The sequence below is a fragment of the Kwoniella europaea genome, chromosome 1 (genome assembly GCF_036810445.1).
Source record: "Kwoniella europaea PYCC6329 chromosome 1, complete sequence".
Taxonomy (NCBI): Eukaryota; Fungi; Basidiomycota; class Tremellomycetes; order Tremellales; family Cryptococcaceae; genus Kwoniella; species Kwoniella europaea.
Genome location: NC_089487.1, coordinates 13606234 through 13626141, shown reverse-complemented (window position 1 = coordinate 13626141; position 19908 = coordinate 13606234). Strand labels below are relative to the sequence as shown.

General features: G+C 44.5%; 7 protein-coding genes across 7 annotated transcripts; 4 read left to right on the top strand and 3 right to left on the bottom strand.

Annotated features, from left to right (window-relative positions):
* Window positions 1-1470: 1470 nt before the first annotated feature.
* On the bottom strand, window positions 1471-3839 carry V865_005198 (phospholipase B; the record flags this gene model as incomplete). Its single annotated transcript, XM_066228971.1, has 5 exons — window positions 1471-1905; window positions 2000-2359; window positions 2471-2648; window positions 2761-3218; window positions 3333-3839. The coding sequence occupies 5 exons, from the start codon at window positions 3837-3839 to the stop codon at window positions 1471-1473; spliced, it is 1938 nt and encodes a 645-aa protein (XP_066085068.1).
* A 990-nt stretch (window positions 3840-4829) lies between these two features.
* Window positions 4830-6959, top strand: V865_005197 (uncharacterized protein; the record flags this gene model as incomplete). Its single annotated transcript, XM_066228970.1, has 3 exons — window positions 4830-5390; window positions 5465-6013; window positions 6081-6959. The coding sequence occupies 3 exons, from the start codon at window positions 4830-4832 to the stop codon at window positions 6957-6959; spliced, it is 1989 nt and encodes a 662-aa protein (XP_066085067.1).
* Window positions 6960-7970: 1011 nt separating this feature from the next.
* Window positions 7971-9338, top strand: V865_005196 (uncharacterized protein; the record flags this gene model as incomplete). The annotated part of the gene is made up of 4 exons (XM_066228969.1): window positions 7971-8222; window positions 8358-8570; window positions 8690-9121; window positions 9210-9338. The coding sequence occupies 4 exons, from the start codon at window positions 7971-7973 to the stop codon at window positions 9336-9338; spliced, it is 1026 nt and encodes a 341-aa protein (XP_066085066.1).
* Window positions 9339-9762: 424 nt separating this feature from the next.
* V865_005195 (uncharacterized protein) lies at window positions 9763-11632 on the bottom strand (the record flags this gene model as incomplete). Its single annotated transcript, XM_066228968.1, has 10 exons — window positions 9763-9886; window positions 9954-10062; window positions 10211-10407; window positions 10492-10512; window positions 10583-10683; window positions 10765-10830; window positions 10900-10986; window positions 11053-11229; window positions 11353-11445; window positions 11504-11632. The coding sequence occupies 10 exons, from the start codon at window positions 11630-11632 to the stop codon at window positions 9763-9765; spliced, it is 1104 nt and encodes a 367-aa protein (XP_066085065.1).
* Window positions 11633-12024: 392 nt separating this feature from the next.
* V865_005194 (uncharacterized protein) lies at window positions 12025-13838 on the top strand (the record flags this gene model as incomplete). The annotated part of the gene is made up of 7 exons (XM_066228967.1): window positions 12025-12288; window positions 12359-12469; window positions 12525-13110; window positions 13189-13295; window positions 13363-13474; window positions 13533-13615; window positions 13695-13838. 7 exons carry the CDS (start codon window positions 12025-12027, stop codon window positions 13836-13838), a joined length of 1407 nt encoding a protein of 468 aa, XP_066085064.1.
* A 544-nt stretch (window positions 13839-14382) lies between these two features.
* On the bottom strand, window positions 14383-16801 carry V865_005193 (uncharacterized protein; the record flags this gene model as incomplete). The annotated part of the gene is made up of 8 exons (XM_066228966.1): window positions 14383-14784; window positions 14851-15210; window positions 15288-15468; window positions 15539-15730; window positions 15798-16063; window positions 16126-16300; window positions 16368-16522; window positions 16583-16801. The coding sequence occupies 8 exons, from the start codon at window positions 16799-16801 to the stop codon at window positions 14383-14385; spliced, it is 1950 nt and encodes a 649-aa protein (XP_066085063.1).
* A 1905-nt stretch (window positions 16802-18706) lies between these two features.
* Window positions 18707-19747, top strand: V865_005192 (uncharacterized protein; the record flags this gene model as incomplete). The annotated part of the gene is made up of 2 exons (XM_066228965.1): window positions 18707-18862; window positions 18923-19747. 2 exons carry the CDS (start codon window positions 18707-18709, stop codon window positions 19745-19747), a joined length of 981 nt encoding a protein of 326 aa, XP_066085062.1.
* Between the last annotated feature and the right edge of the window lie 161 nt (window positions 19748-19908).

The window sequence follows — 19908 nt, the reverse complement described above, 5'->3', positions numbered from 1 at the left end:
TCCCGGTAGATTGCTTATCTCGCTCCGGAATCACCTTTTCGATGTGTCCACATGGTGAGCACTTCGATGAACATGAAGTTTTTCACATGTGGAGTCAACCCCAGGTCCAGGTACACACAGTTCCCTCCTATCGGTTCTTTAAGGTCTCATTTTAGCCAGTAAGAGAGAGAGGACAGAGAGTGCGGACAGGTGCGAGGCTAAGTCAACACGATGATCAACTAAGATAGAAAGATATTTTTAGCTCAAGCCAAGTGACTAATGTGAGTATTCAAGCGAATCAACTCACGCTCACGTCATTGCACAAGGTCGATAGGATGATTCTCGCTCGTATGGCGTCGAGAGTGTCAGCATGGGTATATAAATAAGCTGAATAAAGTTTGACACTACTGTACACTTCCCTGTAGATGTTTCATCTCATCGGGCCGTTAAGATCGGTGGTTGGTACGAAGATAGATAAGCCTTGCTGGAAAATCTCGCCTATCTACATCAATTCCAGTGTCCAATGTATACGACAATCCAATCAGATCCATTCTGACAGATCAAACTGAAATTAAATCCGAAAATCAAGCACGAGAAAAAGACCCACATGGGTCAACGTGACAACAAAGTTGCGGCATCTCACATAAGAACACACTAAGAAAAGTTATTCACACTCTCAATTGAAAAGAACATCAGGCACTCAGATTAGCGTTAGTGGAACCGGGTAATCTTACACCCTCGTACGAGTATATCCGAGCTAGGTGCTCGGCAGGCGGATGAGTTGAATTGTGAATGATAAGCAGGTTTGTTACGCTTGGTATTCATGAATTTACCCGGTGCAGGAAGGAGTGAATGAACAAATTAACGGTATAGCCCGGTTTTTCCTCATATCATTTTGCTATGAATTATAACCTCCAGTAGGTGCTGAACTTCCCCACATCTCATGGGTAGTATGGACTTCATGTACTGATGTGATACTTTCGGGCGATACCGGTCATTCCTCTATGACGACAGCACAGTACTTCGCCTAACAGGGCAAAGATCGAGGGGAGAGAGTCAAAGATAAGGAAAGCATTGATTCACCAAGCTAGGCGCAAAATGCATCGACGGCATCGAGTCGCCGAGAATACATAAAGACAGTCTAAAAGTATAATTTAACTCGTTCTCGTAATCTGTATCATGTGCTCCTGGAAAAACATATAGATAAGCAAGCCTCAATGAGTGTCATCATGAGGATAATGACGAGCATGCGAACGACTGGAACTTCTGATTGGGGTCGGTTGAGATCCCACTTTATCTCCACTGATAAGCAAGCAGTACCAAGTGACCAGATGGACCGAGTTGAAGATGGTCACCACTGGCTTATTTAGATACTGTCGAAGAAGTTGTGTATAGCCAATTTACATACAGTGAAAGACTGTAAGGAGATTTGATACATCATGATGATCATTATATTCATATCCTATAAAATCATTCAGATCATCCGTCTTATCATATGAGCATGATGAATCCTAGTCCTAATGCCAGCAGAAGACTTCCCATCCAGCTCGTACCACTCGTCACCCTAGATCCAGCACCGCTGCTAGTATTACTACTGCTGGTATTACTACTTGTCGTATTCTCTACACCTTTCGCATCTGCTTTACCACTACTCAAGCTATTGGCGGTCAGCCAGGGCGGTACACTGTCAATCTCTGGATTATACGTATTGGGCTGGGTGGTATTATCGTCACCTGCCCAACACCACGTATCGAAACAACTTTGACATTCTGCCGTACGGTTTGACGAAGTATATTCGAAAGATCGGTCGGTAAGAGCACAAGCAAGGCATTTGGGCCATGTCTCCACCGTTCCATTCAGGGTGAATGAGCGCATACCGTTGTAGAGTACTTCACGGGCTTGTTCGTCAGAGTATTCAAGTTGATACTATTCCCAATCAAAATTTGAGTCAGCATTGACCCATCCGTCAAATAAAATCTGTTGGATGAGAGCAAGTGAGAAGAGATGAGATGATACTCACGGTAGAAGTGTTGGCTGCCGAACTCCAAGGATAACTAGGCACATAGATGATCAAGGGAGTAGTCGTATCATTACATCCAAAGAAAGTAGGCCTAGTGTTATATCCACCATTGATAAATCCATTCTCGGATGGTACTTCAGGCATCCTAATTTGAGTACCCGTGTTCTCAGCGAGGACTTTGGCTCGCTCGAACGTCGTTCTGAGAGCAGTACCGTTTGGCCAGATGTATGGTGAGTCATACGATGAATCGAAAGCGATGATAGCGTCTACCTCTCGGAAGGGGATGAGGAGGGGTTCGATAGGGATATTCTGATTAGTCTCGCCTGCGTCGACTAACGTGATGTATTCAAACGATGAGATCTATGTAACACATGCATTGTCAATACTATGTAGAGTTGAGATATTGGATTGAACCATGGGCGAACAGTGGGCAGATTCAGTTCTAGTGAGGGATGGGAATACGATGCTCACTGGGTTTTCACCTGGATTATAATTGGCGAAAGAGTTGGGCACTCTCGAAATATCATATTGGTCTTCTCCTAGATCTTGCAGGAACCTTTCAATGAGGTTGGTCACTAGACCAGAGTCGGAGTTATTGAGAGTGAGTAGAGCGCTGTTAAACAGCGTAGCTGAAGTTCCCATCACGTAACTTCGTAAGATGACAGCGAACATGTTAGCTATATGTCCCTCTAGCTACGCGTTGAATAGACGGCAGAGTATGTCGATCGTCGTATGGGGAGTAGGATTACACGGTGACTCACGACAACTGATCAAATCCTTTATAGCAAGTTCCGTTAGTTTCCCCATTATTCAATTCACTCCCTAGATATTCCAGATTCGTGAATGCTCCAATGGACTTGACGGTACTTCCAAAAGCCCATGAACCAAATTCGAATGGGTTAAACTCCCATACCGTCGCATTTTCAGCAATGACCAATTCGCCTTGTTCTCTCTCTGCTGCAATGATGATTGGCATAGGCAATGACCCATTACCCAATTTCTCCACTACCGATGGAAGTGATGAAAGGGTGAGATTTGGTTTGTTTGTTAATTGATATTCAGTCGGTAAGACGTGTGAACCGATTGCCAAACCCCATAGATCAGTAAGTTGGACGGGAAACCCTGCATCTGATTTTGCATTTACTTCGGATGCCAGAGTCGTGTAGAATGATAGTTTGCCGTCTGAGGGGAATATCAGATTGGAATCTAAATTCCATAGCTGATGAAAACCTGATGATTAGCATGTGAATATGAGGTAATGATGGCGGATAGTGTATGTATGTATGATATTTGATGTAGTTGAATGTGGAGAGAACTGTTAGACATTGCTCACATTGTTCAACAAGTTGATTGGTAGTTCACCACCATTCGCCATGAAACTACCCGTTGCCCAACTCCCACCACTCAGCCCAGCCCAATAAGTCACTCCTTCCAGCCATCCTCCCGTTCCACTCGCAGCAGCTTCAGAAGATTCATTCATCATACCCATTATACCTCCTAAACCAGTTAACATTGCTCGATATCCTCCTCCAGCCAAGGCAACACCGATAGTAGGCGTTCTGGGAGGATTGGTTATCCCCTGATTAGAAGCCATGGTGTTTATAATTGGACCAGTGACTTTCTGTCTATTGGCGACAAAGTCCTTCTCCCCCTGGGATAACCCTTCTGTAGCATTTCTGATCCATGTCCATCCCGTTGGACAATCTACTTTGTACGGCGCATAGGATTTATCACTTATATCCCTCAAGGCGAGTTCTTGTGAGGGAGAATATGGTGGAGGATGCGGAGATGCGAGGATGTATGGTAAAGCGAAGAGGGCAAAGATGGCGGATGTCGCCATGTTGAGTGGTACTTGACTATTGAGGATAGAGGCTAGCGTCGGTGATCCGAATGGAGAAGATGATGAAGCAAGTCAAGTAAGCAAGTACGGATATAAGTGAGGAAAGAAATGGATGGATGAAGACGATTGTCCTGATTTTATATTAAGTACGATTTTCAGATCTATAGCATGGATGAGAATGAGAAGAAGTATGTATACACAGCAACGATCGCCAAAAGTTGGAGAGATTGAGGAGAGACGATGACAACGAATGTCAAGTCGGGGGGAAATGCTGAAAGATTCAAAATTCCGATGCTGCGTTTGTCTGAGACCGGGCCCCGATCAATCAGGCTACGTCGTCATTCTCATCTTCTCTCTCTCGCTTGGCATGTATACAAGTGTACAGCCATGCTGTACTGAGGTCATCTATACCAGTTCAGATACAGAACAACACCGATCCGCACGATCCGACACAGTACTTTGCGATACGAGCATGGTGATTTCGGCGATGAGGCTTTAGGGTAGTATGTCGTCTGACCAACATTCCACATTCCCATTCCGGTGACGCACAGACCGCCTAAAATGAAAATCAAAACAAGCTTAGTTGCCGCTCAGGTCCATCATGCTAACATTATCTGATGACGACACAACTTTTGCCATAGATAGGTACACAGCCGCCGCCTGATAGGGTAAAATCACGTGATTGGATCGATGGGGTGGAGGTGGTCCACTTGAATTCGCAACCTTGTATTGGGGTATGAGTGCGTACTAACATATTATCTTATACCATACATATATCAGATCCATCTCAAGCTGCAGACATTTTGTTCACTTGCCTTTCCTTTCCTCAACCCACCCTCTCTTATCCCCTTTACGTTCTACGTACGGTAGGTTGCTGGTAGAGTGCACCCAGAGTCATCGACACTCCTTTTATCGAACATAAAGCAAACACCTTCTCCCACATCATACAGCTATACAAGCACCGTTCGCCACCCTCCATAACATCTCAACATGACTAAAAGAGCCAAGCTCCCCAAGCCACCTTACCCTCTCCCTTCGAAGCTCCAACACACGCTGAAGAAGAAGCGATCTATCCCTTCAGCCCAGTCTAATCCCGAGTCCTCTCAATCCCATAAACGAAGGAGATATTCTACCAGCCAGGATGTTCATACCATGATCATCCCTGCCTTAGAAGAAGAGCTCTGCAATGGCTTTTCTCCACTTACCGATGTATCCTCCCTGTTGCTCGCTACACCGACTCCGCCGCCTAGAGGTCCTCCAGCAGCGACTCGGATCCCAGCCGAGACTTTCGAATTGATCTTCTATCATCTGAAAGATATCATCATGATACTCCCTTTGCCGGATCTACCTATTCGAGCTAAGACCCCTACAGCGTACAATGAAGGCATAGATAATCAACGATTGACCAACGAAGAGGTGATGACATACAAGAGGTTTTTGGTGAAGAAGCAATTGAACGACCTGGGAAAAGTTTGTAGGAACTGGCGAGATAGAGTAAAAGATGTTAGGAATGGCAATGAGGTCATTATCATTGGAGAGAACGATGGACATGTGAGTATCAATATCTCTTCCTTCCATCACGAGAACAAAGTATCCAGCTGATAAGAACTCTTCTTGCATTGTAGAGAGCTTTCACAAGACCTTCAGCATGGTTCCCTCTTGATCTCACCAGACCACTCGACCTCACTGTTCAAGTGACTTTACAGACTTTCATCAAAATTATCAACTCTCTCACACAGCCTAACCCTACCGTCAGGATTGATAAACTCACCATCCTCCATTCGTTCAGACCCGAAGGTAAACCCGACGAGCTCTGCAATCCACCCCAAGAGGAAGGAGATCCATCAAGCGTATCTGAAGATAAAATTGACAGATTGTTATCAAAGATCAAACCCCGATCGGTCCATGTAGAATGGTACGCTGGTGAAGATATCTTGACTAAGAACTGTATCAACTCCATTGCCAAGACTTTGAAACGAAATCATATGGATCCTGAGGTCTTAGAAGAGAAATTGAACGGAATGAAGGTAAAGACAGGAAATTACCATCTACCTCACGATTGGGACATCAAAAATGATTTTTCAAAGGTCATGACCAATAGGATGTTGATTGTTTGGAGGCAATGTATGATTGATTTTGCATTAAGAGCAAATCATATGATGATTCTACAGGAGGTAAGTGATATGCCTTTGTGATCGGATGGAACGGTACTAACCTTTTTTGTTCTTGACCCACCAATAGTTACGAGAATCAGCCAATTTCGGAGTCGTTGATAATTTCGATTATCACTTTGTCAGTGTACCTTTACGGACCATCAAGAAATCTCATCCCCTCCCTGTTCCCTACGACTCACCTATCCCACCAATGGGATCATTACGATCAATCGATAACATCCTCCTGTGGGACCTGAGATGGAGACATCCGAAATGGATGAGAAGGAAAAACAAAGCTGTCGCAGCGGAGAGGGGCGAGACGTACAACTGGAGGGACAACGTTCCGTCACCACCTATCGAGTGGACTGTATGGGGATCATTTGATATGTGGAAACAACAAAAGGATCGAAGACAATTCAAAGGTGAAGGAAAAGACATACCTTGGAAAGGTAAAATCAGAGAGATCGACGAAGCTCTAGCCCAATTCTTTATGGAAAGATCGAAGCAATGGATCAAGCCTTACGATTGGATATATAAGAGCGAAAAAGAGAATTTTGAAGATATGATTAGATTTGTGATTGAAAGGAATCATAAGGTGAAGAAACCACCTAAATCATTCAACAATAACACCTTTCTTTTGGCTTTACAGAAAGAAGGAAAGACTTTAGATGAAGATGTGATCAAAGCGAGAATATTAGAAGTTAGAATGAAAGGAAAGGAAGAAAAACTCAGAAATATCAATGAAGAGATGTTCATGATGAATCGACCTGAATCGGATCAATTGGAGTATAACGAGTTATATATTAGAGAATGGTTGAAATTGCAGACGGAACAGGAGAAGAAGTTGCTGGTAGAGAAATTAAGGAGGAAATATAAATCAAAGGGATTGTATACCAAGATGAATTGGCCACTTTATCATCCTAATCAACCAGGAGTGAAATTCTGTGTGGAACCGAGAATCATTTAGATCAGAGTGATGAAGAGGATTTAGAACACGGGAGTTGGTCATGTTGTGTGGTAATGGTATACTGTAGGAGCGACCTGTTTCTGTCTGTTCTCCATACTTTCCATGCTTTGAATTACATCATACAAGAGGCTTGCGACACTCTCCTGCTACAACTCTTTGCTTCCCTATCGAGTTTTCTATATGTCATTTCAACAGTCATCTGTCGCTTTCGAATACTGTTGTAATTTCTTTTTCTTTGTCCCGTGTCTTCCAGTGTCCACGCCATGATCTGTTTAATATTTTATGTGCTTTTAACCTCTATTTTAGTGTCATGTTCATTGTCTGTGTCATATGTATTGTATGTTAGTCAATCATGCGTATTCCTACACGGTCTACTTGGTGTCTCATCGAGTTCAATCTGATCAAAGGAGAGAAAAGTAACATGCTTCTTTTCATAAGGTGTAAATGAAGGATGAGAAGAGGAAATACCTTCTCTGAAAGACCAAGGTCGAATGCACTCGTATATTGGTCAGAAGAAAGCAGAAAGATTTGATGAAGATAGATACGAATGGACGAAATATACGTCTGCATCGGATCATCTTGATCCTGGTTCTGGTTCTGGGCAGGATAAGTACAAGTTCGTATCTGATGGTATATTGTCTTGGTTGGACGAGCTTGGCGAGAAGCACGAAATGAAAGTTGGGATGGAAGCGGTGATGGATTTTTGGACAGTGAGGTTACCTACGACCATTCTAGGGTTGAGGGAAAGTAGGTTGAGAAGATAGATATCTCAGAGATGACAAGGTCATGTTTGGTCACGATGCACTGTCATCTCAGCCATTGAGTGCCCCCTTATCTTATCCTTATCAGCCTCAGTCTGCACCCAAGTAATAACACGTCATGTCGCTTGGCTTAGTGTCAGATCCGATCGAGCGTCTTGGATCACTCGTAGCTTTGGATTTTGCCGATATTTTCGACATTTCCATCTATTTACTCGTAACGATCAACTAGCACTATTACCACCTCGTCGATATGTCCAAACTCACCTTATCCACTCTCTTACGTCCCTTACGTCCCCTCACTCCCCCCGGTCGAAGGGCATATGCAACCTCCAAACCATCGGCATCGGCATCTCTCAACATCCCCTCCACTCAAGGTGGTCCACAAGCACCTCTGGAATATTGCTCCTCGTTGGTCCAGAGGTTAGATCCTGAAGCGTGGTTATGTAGTTACTTCTGGCCTAGGAGGGAGAGGAGCTGGTACCTTGCTTACAGGGCTTTCAATGTGGGTTGTTCGTGTTCAATCTGACGATCGAAATCGTCAAATCAATCTAGCATATCTTTACGAGAGACCAAATCATCTCGATGTATCTCTTGATGTAATCATATAGCCAACTAACACATCTCATGATAATCATAGCTAGAACTCCACCTAATCTCCACTACCATCACTCAACCTGCACTCGCTGCTATCCGATTCCAATTCTGGCGAGATGCCCTCAAAATCATCTTCTCGACTAATACCGAGACGGCATCGAAAGTACCCCAACATCCCGTTGCGCTGTTGCTGGCTGACTTGAAGAGGAATAGACCGGTGCAGAGGTATTATCTCAGTCAGATGATAGAGACTAGGGTGAGTCAGCCGGGCATATCCTATCTTATTAAATAGAGAAGAGAGCGGGTACTAGTCCCTTATGGGATGGAGTGAAGACATCTTCGACTGACATGTCATGTCCACCGTTTCCTGTACAGGCCAAAACCCTCTCTCTCCCACCTTCATCACCAACCCTCGAATCCCATCTCTCCAGCCACACACCCCTCTCCACCTCCCTCTTGCTAGGTCCCTTACCGATCCTTCTCCCTCCAGCCGATCCAGCATCTTCACACATATCCCATACCCTCTCTCACCTCTCTACCTTACTCACAACAGTCTCACTACTTCGTAATTTACCTATTTTAGTCTCGTCGAAGAGACAGATAAATATCCCATCAGACGTATGTGAGAAACATAATATAGTTGAAGAAGAAGTCCTACGTAAAGGAGCTGAAGCCCAGGGATTTAGGGACGCAGCGTTGGAGATAGGTACAAGGGGGATGGACGAGTTGATAACTGCCAGAAGAGATTTGAAGGATACGGGAGGGAAGGTGAAGCCAGATAGGGCGATGCCGATCTTCTTATCTGCGGTGAGTCAATCACATTCTATACAATTGATTCACTGATTGAGATCCGCTGATCCGATGCTGATCACATCATGATGTTCATCATTGATAGGTTCCTGCGGAAAATTATTTACAACGCTTGGAAAATCTTGATTTCGATGTATTCCATCCTGATTTACAGAAACATGATTGGAAGTTGGCACCGAAGATATGGTGGAGATTCCAAAGTGGGAAATTATGATGGTATTCAACAAACTAAGATGAACCAAATGGAACTATGTAGACCAGTCAAATGTCATATATGGTCTCTCGCATGTCATATCATATCGATGTTATATCATAATATAATATGCATTCTCATTATACATAGTCATAACCCCATCGTCATATTCTCTTGAGATGACGTTTTTTGTCTACATACGGATACGAAATGCTAATCTAAGAAGGTAGAATCACCAACAAATTCTAGAACCTCGACACCGCCATGTTCTTTTTCCTTCACCCTGATCGAGCCCGAACCTCATCCTTTCCTTCACCCAATCAAGCCAGAATAGTGTCTAAAATCACCACTGCTTCTGCTCTTCTTCGCAACGTTCGTATCCAGTTTCATATTCCACACATCTTCCCTCGTCACCACAAACCCACAAACCCCTTATTGTACCAACTTATCGCTTGGGCGGTTTCTTATTGACTTCCTCAGGTTTGACAGGATGCAACATGACTTTGGTAATGTTTGAACCTTGAGGTGGCACTCCTCCGTGTCCCTTTGACCAATCGTAGGAGAGGGCGCTAAGTCATGCACAACGGGATCAGCTTGATGACGGGAAGTAAGTAGGTGATGGTAGTGTGGGCTCACTAAGCTATTATTTCATGTGTGTGGTTGAACGAGGTAGCTACAATTGGTGTACCGAATTGAGGGGGTCGGGCATCGGTATCTCCATTATTGAGATCTTTACATGAGAAGGCTATGGGATCGAAGAAATAAAACATATCAGCATTTGCAAATGGAATAGCTCAGAAGGAACAACGTCTTTATCGTCCATGTCATTCCGGCAACGTAACCATTCCGTCTTTTGTTATGTAATTAGTTGGAAGGAGAGTTCAGTCACTCACTCTTCAACTTTGTCCTAGCTACACCATCCCAGAAAGTCAAACTCCCATCACTCCCACCGGTACAGAAAGTATATTGAGTCTTATGGAAAGTTATCGTGTTGATCGCGAAAACATGCTGTGAGCCCACTACGGCTGGTGAACCTGGTAAAGATCCATTGGGTATATCATATCGATGACATTTGAATGAATAGTTTTTCCTGTTCAATCGTATCTGAATCAGCTATTGGCTCTGTCGGAAGCAGCTTTTAAGAATGTAGCTGAAGGGGGAAGCTAATACTCACTTGTCATCTCCGCCTGGATATCTGCGAATCAGACAGGAGTCAATCAGTTATTCATTCCCAAAATGTCAAAAGACAGGGACAGGCAACTCACTGGATAGCTACTCTGCCTTCTACACTTCCTATAGCGTAGGCATCCCCTGTAGGGAAGCATTTAACTACTCTTGTTTGCCATTTCAAGGGAGATTCGATTGTCTGAAATCAATCACATTGACTGTATTAGCTGACATTCGTTTTTCCACATCAGTATGGGATGAAAGACTTAAACCAGCTCACTTTGTAGATAGTGGTAGGATTCGAAAGGTTTATAACGTGGATCTGTCTATCTCCTGTAGCTACGACCTGTATTTCATACCGGATAATCAGCTAAAGGTACTACAGGAAAGCATTGACACCGGAACCTGAACATACCAATAAAGAAACGGCGACATCCATCGAATAAGCTCTATCTGTAAGGTCCAACGTCGCTATAGGATTTGCGGATCTCAGATCCCAGTACTACAAACACCATCACTGTCAGCTACATCGTATTCCTCAGACGTGAGAGGTCAATTGATAGCTCACCTTCAACTTCTTATCCCATCCTGCGGTGATCAACACCGGCCCACTACCTGGTACTTCGGCATATTCAATACATTTTATAGGAGCGTCGTGCTGAGCTACCTGCTGTGCTTGTTGAGTTTGGATATTGTACATCTGAGCGGTGTGATCGCATCCTGATGAGAAAAGAAATTGACCGTCCTGAAAGTGTCAATATGAATATCAGTGGTAAATCCAGATCAAGGGAGCCATGTCGACAGGAAGAGGAGTGAAGAGCATCTACTGAATAGCTGGAAAATTGAACGAGGGACTATGAAGTCTCACCTTTGACCAAGTCAAATCCAATACAGGAGCCTGATGTGAATACATTGCTTTTCCCTGTGATTGACCTTGAGAATTTACATCGTAAAGTCGCACCTGAATGACAGATATAATTAGCTGATCTGCGCACAACACGAACTGTCAGCCAACACACATTGTTATCCCAACTAGCAACAGCCAAAATATCAGCTGTCGGACTGAAAGCCAGAGCCGATACTGAGTCTGGAGGTGGGCTGGATAGTTCAATATCCTTCGCGGGAGCTCGAAAGGCCGAGCTGAGCATTTTGCAAGATGATTAAGAGGGGTGGATGAGGAGGAGGAAGTGAAGGATATATGGCCGATATCGTGTTCCGATGCGCGTGTTCCAGAAAAACCAACTGCCTGGTGTTCTGTTATGCCCGTGAAGATGATTTGGGTATCAGGTAATGATATAAGGAAGATGAAGGATTGAATGGGGGACAGTGAAGTGGTAAAAGGTAAAGTTACATTAGGTTGTTGAGCGTGTCTGAAGATGATGTTCATTTTGGTGGTCAATCGGTACCGACTACCGTGGGAAAGTGCGAATTTCATTATTTATCATCCTCGTAAATTTCCAGAAAACCATCCATCTCGCTCTACATTCCTCCTTCTCACTCACCGATCGAAGTGGTCTTTCATCGTAGCATAGACAGAACAATGGCATCTCTCACCGAGCTATTCCAGTTTCTCGACCAGCCGAATCCGTCGGTCCGACACCTGGCTTTACAGAACCTCGTAGGACATACGCCCAAGGCTTCCGCCGAAAGACACATCTTCATCCCTTCTTCTTTCGCTGGTACAGGTGCAAGTGCCAGCAATGGTGGTGGATTACTACCCAACAAGAGAAAAGAAGGTCAAGAGAGTGATGAAGCCAAAATCAAAGCTTTGAAGGATCTAGCGAATCTATGTAAAGATCAAGCTGTCAGTAAGATGTCGCTTCCACAATTGTATCGTAGTAAGACTGCTAACGTAATTCACTATATGAGAGTAGGCTATCGCTCATGATGCTTTATCTGCTCTGATCAACCTATCCGATACACTCGCTGTTGCTAGACATCTGGTAGACAAAGAGTTCCTGGTCTGGCTAGTATCATACACAGCTGTATGTTACGGCTCTCTGTCTATCGGGTTCAGTTGCTTACAAACATATATTTTAGAATACGACATCTCCTCTATCTCCACTAACATCCATGCTCTTATCCAACCTAACTTCTCACCCATCGTTAATCTCATCCCTGACTAACCTCACCATCCCTCTGGTCCCATTACCTAAATCAAAACATTATCCTCCATACTTCCTTCCCGCATCAGCCTCATCTTCATCAACCACTCATCCAGATTATCGAGATCCGTCCATCCTACCTCCCAATCAAGAAGTCGAACAGGGCGACGAAGTTGAAATCGACGCAATACGGGCTTTAGTCCAGGCGTTTGAAGATGGCGCAAGTGAAGGTGTAAAAGAAGGTAAAAGTGGAAGCAAACGTAAAGGAGAATGCCATTTCTTAGCATCGGTTTTCGCAAATATATCAATGGCACCTTCGACTCGACCATTACTTCTTACTCCACGACCACCTTTCCCACGATCTACCTCTGCTGAACCATCGGAAGAGGACGAACCGCTGCTTTCGAAGATTGTGGTGTATACTGAACATCCGGATACGATTAGACGAGGTGGTGCATTGGGCTGTATCAAAAATTGCGCGATGGATAGAGGTAGTATGGGATGGCTGTTGGCTTCTGAGCGCAAGTGATGAGATACAAAGATGGCTGAGTTGTGTAATTGATGGAACTCTAAGCTGATTGTATGTCGGTCCATCACAGATGATCGTGTTAAACTTCCTTCAGATCCTACGAGAAAAGTAAAAGGTGTAGATGTACTGCCATACGTACTTGCACCTCTGATGGGTCCAGAGGAATATGATATTGATGTGAGCTCAGTGAATCTCACCGCGTATAAAGTGGACAAAGAGGCTGATATTCAGTTGATGGTATCAGGAAATGGAGACTTTGCCACCGACACTACAGTTCTTACCCCCCGAGAAAGAGAGGGAGAAAGATACTGTATTGAGGATGATGTGTATCGAAATTCTGCTTTTGTTATCAACCAGTACGTAGTATCCTTCCCAAGAATTAACGAATAACGATAGCTGATCTTTGTGATGTAGCATTCACCGGTCGAGAAGCTTTACGTACTAGAGGAGCGTACTATGTGATTAGGGAGTTGCATAAAGTGGAAAAAGACCAGCAGGTGAGTCTCACCTGTTTGTCTCACCTGTTTGTCAACCCCGACGTCCGAAGTAGCAAACTGATGCCCGAGGATGATATAGATCGTCGACTCGATCGAACGTTTGGTTAATCTTCTTCAGAGGGATGAAGGTAATGATACAAAAGATGATCACGTACAGGAACTGGTCAAAGGTCAAAAAGTGGAAGAAGTTCAGGATGATGAGTTGGATGTAGTTGAGGTATAAGCGTGAAGTTCAGCATCTGCATATAGACCGTCTGGGTTCTTGTTCCAGGGAGGCATTTTATGCATCGCATTTTGCAACGGTCTTTATAGATGTCAGACTGTGTGTGCAATGAGGGTTGCTTTTCCCCCGAAATGAGACCTACCTGTTTTGGCTTCCCAGCGCTCAGTCATGCACTAAAGGATGTAGGGTGCTCGGTGTTGCCACCTTCTCCTGAGAACCATATCATGCCAGCCAAGAAGGACATCCTGCGCAGGCTTATATGCCTAAGAGGGGCGGAAAGGTTTGATGTTGATGATCTTCGAGAGCCTTGGCTTAACAGAAGGAGATGCATTGATACAAAATATAGATACATAAAACTACGGAAATATTGAATGGTCGAGATATTTATCGTTAGATATTGAAAAGACGACAATCATGTAGATACTAAAAATGCTCTATCTTCACCTTCTTCCGCCACACTACACTCAACTGTTCTGCTGCCTGAATCTTATGTTAAATTTCCCTTCCCCCCCAAGCATAGAATTATCCAAGTCGATCACCGTACTCAGAAGTCAAGACCTATCTTTTCCAAGAAACCTTTAGCGATCTCTTCGAAACCTCCTTTGTTCAAACCCGACGCCTCATCGTCTTCCCAATCATCCGTTCCTTCATTTCCATCCTTGAATCTTGGGTCAACTAGACCTTTATTCTCCAACCAGTCAGGTACACCTAAGACAGGTTTGTACTCCGGTGGTGTCGAACCATTACTGGTCCCATCCCAGCAGAAATCATCGAAACACTTCTTACACTCGTCCGTCCTATTATCGGAAGTATATGCGAAAGCACGATCGGTTAATGCACACGAGAGACATTTCGGCCAAGTAGGCACAGTGGAGTTGAGCGTAAGCGATCGCATACCGTTTAACATTGTCTCTTTAGCTGCGTGAAGATCATAGTCAAGTTGGAACTACATTCATATCGATTAGCCATTTGTCAATCTGATATTAATATTGTAAGTTTGCTCGGCACTTACCGTGGATTTATTTGAATAGTAAGTCCAAGGGTATTGAGGGATGTATACGATCAAAGGGGTAGTCGTGTCCTCACAACCAAAGAAAGTTGGTCGAGTGTTCAAGGCACCATTGATAAACCCATTGGCGGTAGGTACTTTTGGCATCTTGATCCTCGTATCGTCCCTTTCATCCAGTATGACAGCACGTTCGAACGTGGTGTGAATGGAACTTCCATTGGGCCAGCTCGTCTCGGTTTGTCTAGACGCATCGAAGGTGATGATAGCATCGAGATTCCTTTCAGGGACTAGTAGTGGCTCAAGAGGGATATTCTGGTCCGTTTCGCCTCCATCAACCAGAGTAAGGAGATCAAAGTCTTTGACCTAGAGATATATGGGTCAGCGTAATCACTCTTACATCCGTCTTACATATCTCTGACAAGGTACAGTGCATCGCTTACCGGATTTTCTTCAGCATCCCACCCTTTGAACGGGTTGGGTATTCTCGCCACATCGAAATTATCTTCTCCGATCTCATGCAAGATCCCTTTCAAAGCTGTTACAAAAATATTGTCGGAGTTGGTACCGTTCAATTCTAGGAGAAGACCATTGAACAAAGTGGCAGAAGTGCCCATTATGAATCTGCCAATATCGATGATCTTGATCAGCTACCGGATATTTGAAATAGTCAGTAGGATGGAGGTTGGCATACGCAAGTCTGTCCAAGCCTTTCCAGCACTGCCCTTTAGCCTGAGCATTGTCCAAAGTCGTCCCTAGATATTCTACAGGAGTAAATCCTCCTGGGATCTTCTTCTTCGAACCGAAAGCCCAGGAACCAAACGAATATGGCGTGAACTCCCATACAGTCGCATTCTGCGCTATCACATATTCACCTTCTTCTCGTCTGTCAACACAGACGTTTATGAGCAACATCCGTTCTGAGTTATTTGGATGTGAATGATTTTACTTACTGGGAAGCGATGATGATGGGCATGGGTAGTTCACCATCACTCAGCTTCTTCACCTTTTCAGGCAATGACGATATCGTCAAGTCAGCATGCCCTTTCATTCTGTATTCTTCAGGGAGAAGTTGTTCGCCCAAAGCTAATGCCCAATAATCCGTCAATTGAGCTGGGAAATTCGCCTTTCGCTTTTCGTCCACTTGACGGATCAAATTCGAGTAGAACGAGAGTTTATCATCATCGGGTAATATCAGATTCGATTCGAGGTTCCATACCTGGATGAGCAGTTGTTCAACTGATCAGCCTAACAGTCGCATTTATCGATAAAAGCTCTTACTTTCTCGATCATATCCAGCGGTAACATCCCCCCGTTCAAGATCCAGCTCGCTGTCCCCCAGGAACCGCCACTCAATCCGGTCATGTACGTGATAGCATCTGCCCAGCCTCCTGTATCAGCTCTGACAGCTTCCTCACTCTGCTGCATTAGACCCATCAAACCTCCCAAACCGGTACTGCAGTAAACCAGATTAGCAAAGCTGTAACCAGAAACGGGCTAAGTCGATGCCAGCCGGAACTCACATCATTGCTCTATATCCACCTCCTGATATAGCATATCCAATGACCGGTGTCCGAGGAGGAGTTGGCATCTGTTGGCTAACCATCATTTTCTTTACAGCTTCCTTGACTACTTTCTCTCGTTTCCTCAGATATTCTTCTTCCCCTTTCGATAAATGCTACATTTTCCCTTAATCAGCGACATGCTCCTGGAATCATAGTCAAATGGTACAGCTCACATCTGCTGTCCATAACCATTCTTGATTCTCCGGACAATCCGCTTCATCCGGTGCATAACTCGTATCACCCCCAAAAAAGGATCTTACCAAGTGTCTCCCATGACCTTGATTCTCGATCAGCCATTTTGCGGCATCCATTGATATATCATGGGGATTATGGAAACCCCATGTCAATGGAAATAGTATAATATGAGGTAAGATAGTCAATGGGTATCTCATGTTGATAATTGGTATCGCTGGTATCGTAAGATTGTAAAATGAGTGTGCAAACAAGAGAAGATACTGTAGATTTGAGTGGCAAATCTGTCGATCAGTGTCTGATGATATATATACCAACAGAAGAGTGGACTTCGAAGAGGAAGAATGACTCTGCTGTGTATGTCTGTGTTGCATCTGATGATGTACACAAGCGATTATCAGGTGATCATAGCGCCCGAGACAGAGATGATCATAGCTCTTAGCCAATGGCCCTGTGCCGTCGCCATCATGATCACTTTGCGTCCAATGTATTCCTTACTTTGTCCTAATGCGGCAGTGTCTTCCTTTCAACGGAGAATTTCCATTTTACATTAGCTCAAAGGATGATCGCATTGATCTTGATTGATCTTGGAGTCTGTGCGATCGCCGGTGTAGCCGGATAGAGCATCGAGCCCATCATTCCCTACTGTATAGCTACCAAGGCTTGGGCTTTCCTCTTGTAGGGGGATATTTGCAGCTGACCTGAATTACAATCAAGAATCTGCTGAAAGGACGAATTCTACTTTGACTTGGAAAGTTACGAGGCCATCCGGATAACCGTCTTATTCCTAACGGTCAAAGTGGCTGACGGGGAAGACAATTTTGCGTCTCAAGGGGTTGAATGGCATCGATCGGTGCAGATTGGGTTTTTACATGATTTACCCCAATTTGATCGAAAACACAATCTATGACCATCTTCAACATTTCACTTGGCACTGTCAATAGGGGATAGACCGTTGAGGATGGGTGCAAGCTGTACCACTCCAGATACGCTGGCAAAGGGAATAAAAGGAAGGTGGTATATACAGTACAACGTATCGGTGAATCATTTTGTGTGTCACTCCTTTCTTGAAGCCCTACATCTTCCTTGAAACAGTGACAACATTGGAGTGCTTATAGCGGAAGCTGGCAGCGTTCTCGCTTAGATACGAGCCCCCGGTATGCAACCATGGGATGTTATGTTGGGTTTCTGTAACGTGAGACTCTGCTGACAACTGCTTCCCTCTTTACCTACCAACTGAACGCTTGAATTCCCCTACCGTATATCTATGGTCTATTCTGCCCTATCGAGATGGAACATTCTCACAGCTGGTGTCCCTATCGGCCCATGGCAGCGATGGTTGAATATATTGTGCCGGAAATCTTGAATATGACATCTTTTCTCCTGAGGAGCACAACTTTCCAGACCCCATCAAAGGATATCGACTTCGTTCCTTTTACTCCCAGAACAAGGTGAATACATACGAAATACGCCAGAACTGCTAAGAACCAATTTCCCAAAGACATCCAATTCATGTTCTGGTTCCCTGACCCATCAGTTCGACAGCGCGATAAGAGAACCGATTTCTAGATCGCACAACTCATCATCGGAGCTAGCCTCGACAGCCGATATTGTACGGAGGCGAAAGTCTTGCACGATTTCGGGTTTTGCCACTGTAGCCGCCCATTTTGATAAGTTCAGTCTAACTAACTTTTGATATGAAAGTCTGCACAAAGTCTCACTTGTCTTGCAGATAGAGGTGAGAAATATCGACATTCAAGCCTCTGCTTGCTTCATGGCCCATTGTGCAGAGCCTGGAGGGTGCACACTAGAAGCCAGATTGTCAATAACCCTTAAAAGCGAGATTTACCGCACCAAAGTGACTGTGGCAGCCGTTCAGATCGAGCTTCCGTTGACATTTTGGCATTTCTCTCCCAACACAGCTGCATGTGAGCTCAGAGGACTTGTACCCGTCCCATTCAGATGTACTGACGCAATCTTAGCTGAAAAGTGCATCTTCTTTGATATGTAGGATTGCTTGTATTACTGGTACCAAAAGCGGCCTCTATGGTGGCAAAACCGTCAATCGTGCAAGACTTTCTCCGCCATACAATAGTAGCCACAAGATGCCAAATACTGCAGACTTGGACAACCCTTCATGCACTGCTCTCACCCGAAGTAAATTAAGGACTCAACACAAAGATGGGGCACTTAGGACGTGCGGTAAGCACATCAGGTACCTTCCCGGTGATAGCGGGAATGATCCGATCTGTTATTCATGTGTAAGTCTACCGCTGTTAATTCCAGGTAATGAAGCGATGGTGAGCTGACTCGATATACAGAGAGATAATAAAGGTGCAATGGAAGAGTATGACAGTCGATCTGGTCGGACAGAGACGGATCTACTGAGGGATTGGAAATCTTATCCCTCCGAGGCAAATGACCATGAGAGATGGAAGGAGTTCTCAAGACGTAGGAGAAGGGAAAGAATCAGAAAGAAACACAATCGATCTTCTCTATCAATCCCTGAGCGTTCCACCTCCCTCAACCCATTTCCGACTGGAATTCCTAATTCATCTGCCCAAGAGCCATGTAGCACTCTCAGTGGGCATCAATCGCCTGGTGACCTTCATGATTATCAATGTCCAGGATACGTGTCAGAGGTAGATCAGGTACCTGACACTTGGTTGTCGGAAGAAATCGAAACCCATAATGATTTCGATAGGAATTGCCATCCAACCCTGGGCATCAATTTCTCTCCGGACTTTCAATCACTGAACGCGACCATGTTTCCCCTCACCACATATGGACAAAGCTATGGGACTAAAAGCCCCACAAGTGCTAGCATGCAAAATTCCATTCTGGCAGTGAACCAGAGTGCTAACACGGGCTTGTTGAATACTTCTACATCGCAACAAGCTTGGACACAGCGGGACTATGGAAACTTTATTGGAAATCCATCAGTACAATATCAGTGGCAATCATCTTCGGTCCATTCTGCCCCTGCTGCAGAGGATTGCTCATTGTCCAATCCGCCACGAGCGAGTACTGATAACCTTCCTGCTCCCATGGATTCAACGGAAGCCATCATGGAGGGTGTTGAGGGATATCGCAATGGTGCACAAGACCTTGAGAGGATGATTCATGCATATTTCAGAGGTAGATGAAACTGCATCTGCACATTTTTAGGTCATAGGATATTTTCGCCAATAGCCTTACATTTATAGTACTACGAAAGCCTTTACCGACAACTGTAGCACGCAGAACAAACGTCTCTCATGCGGTCCAATGCATCGTTCCCGATGATGCTAAAATGAGCGCATGAAGG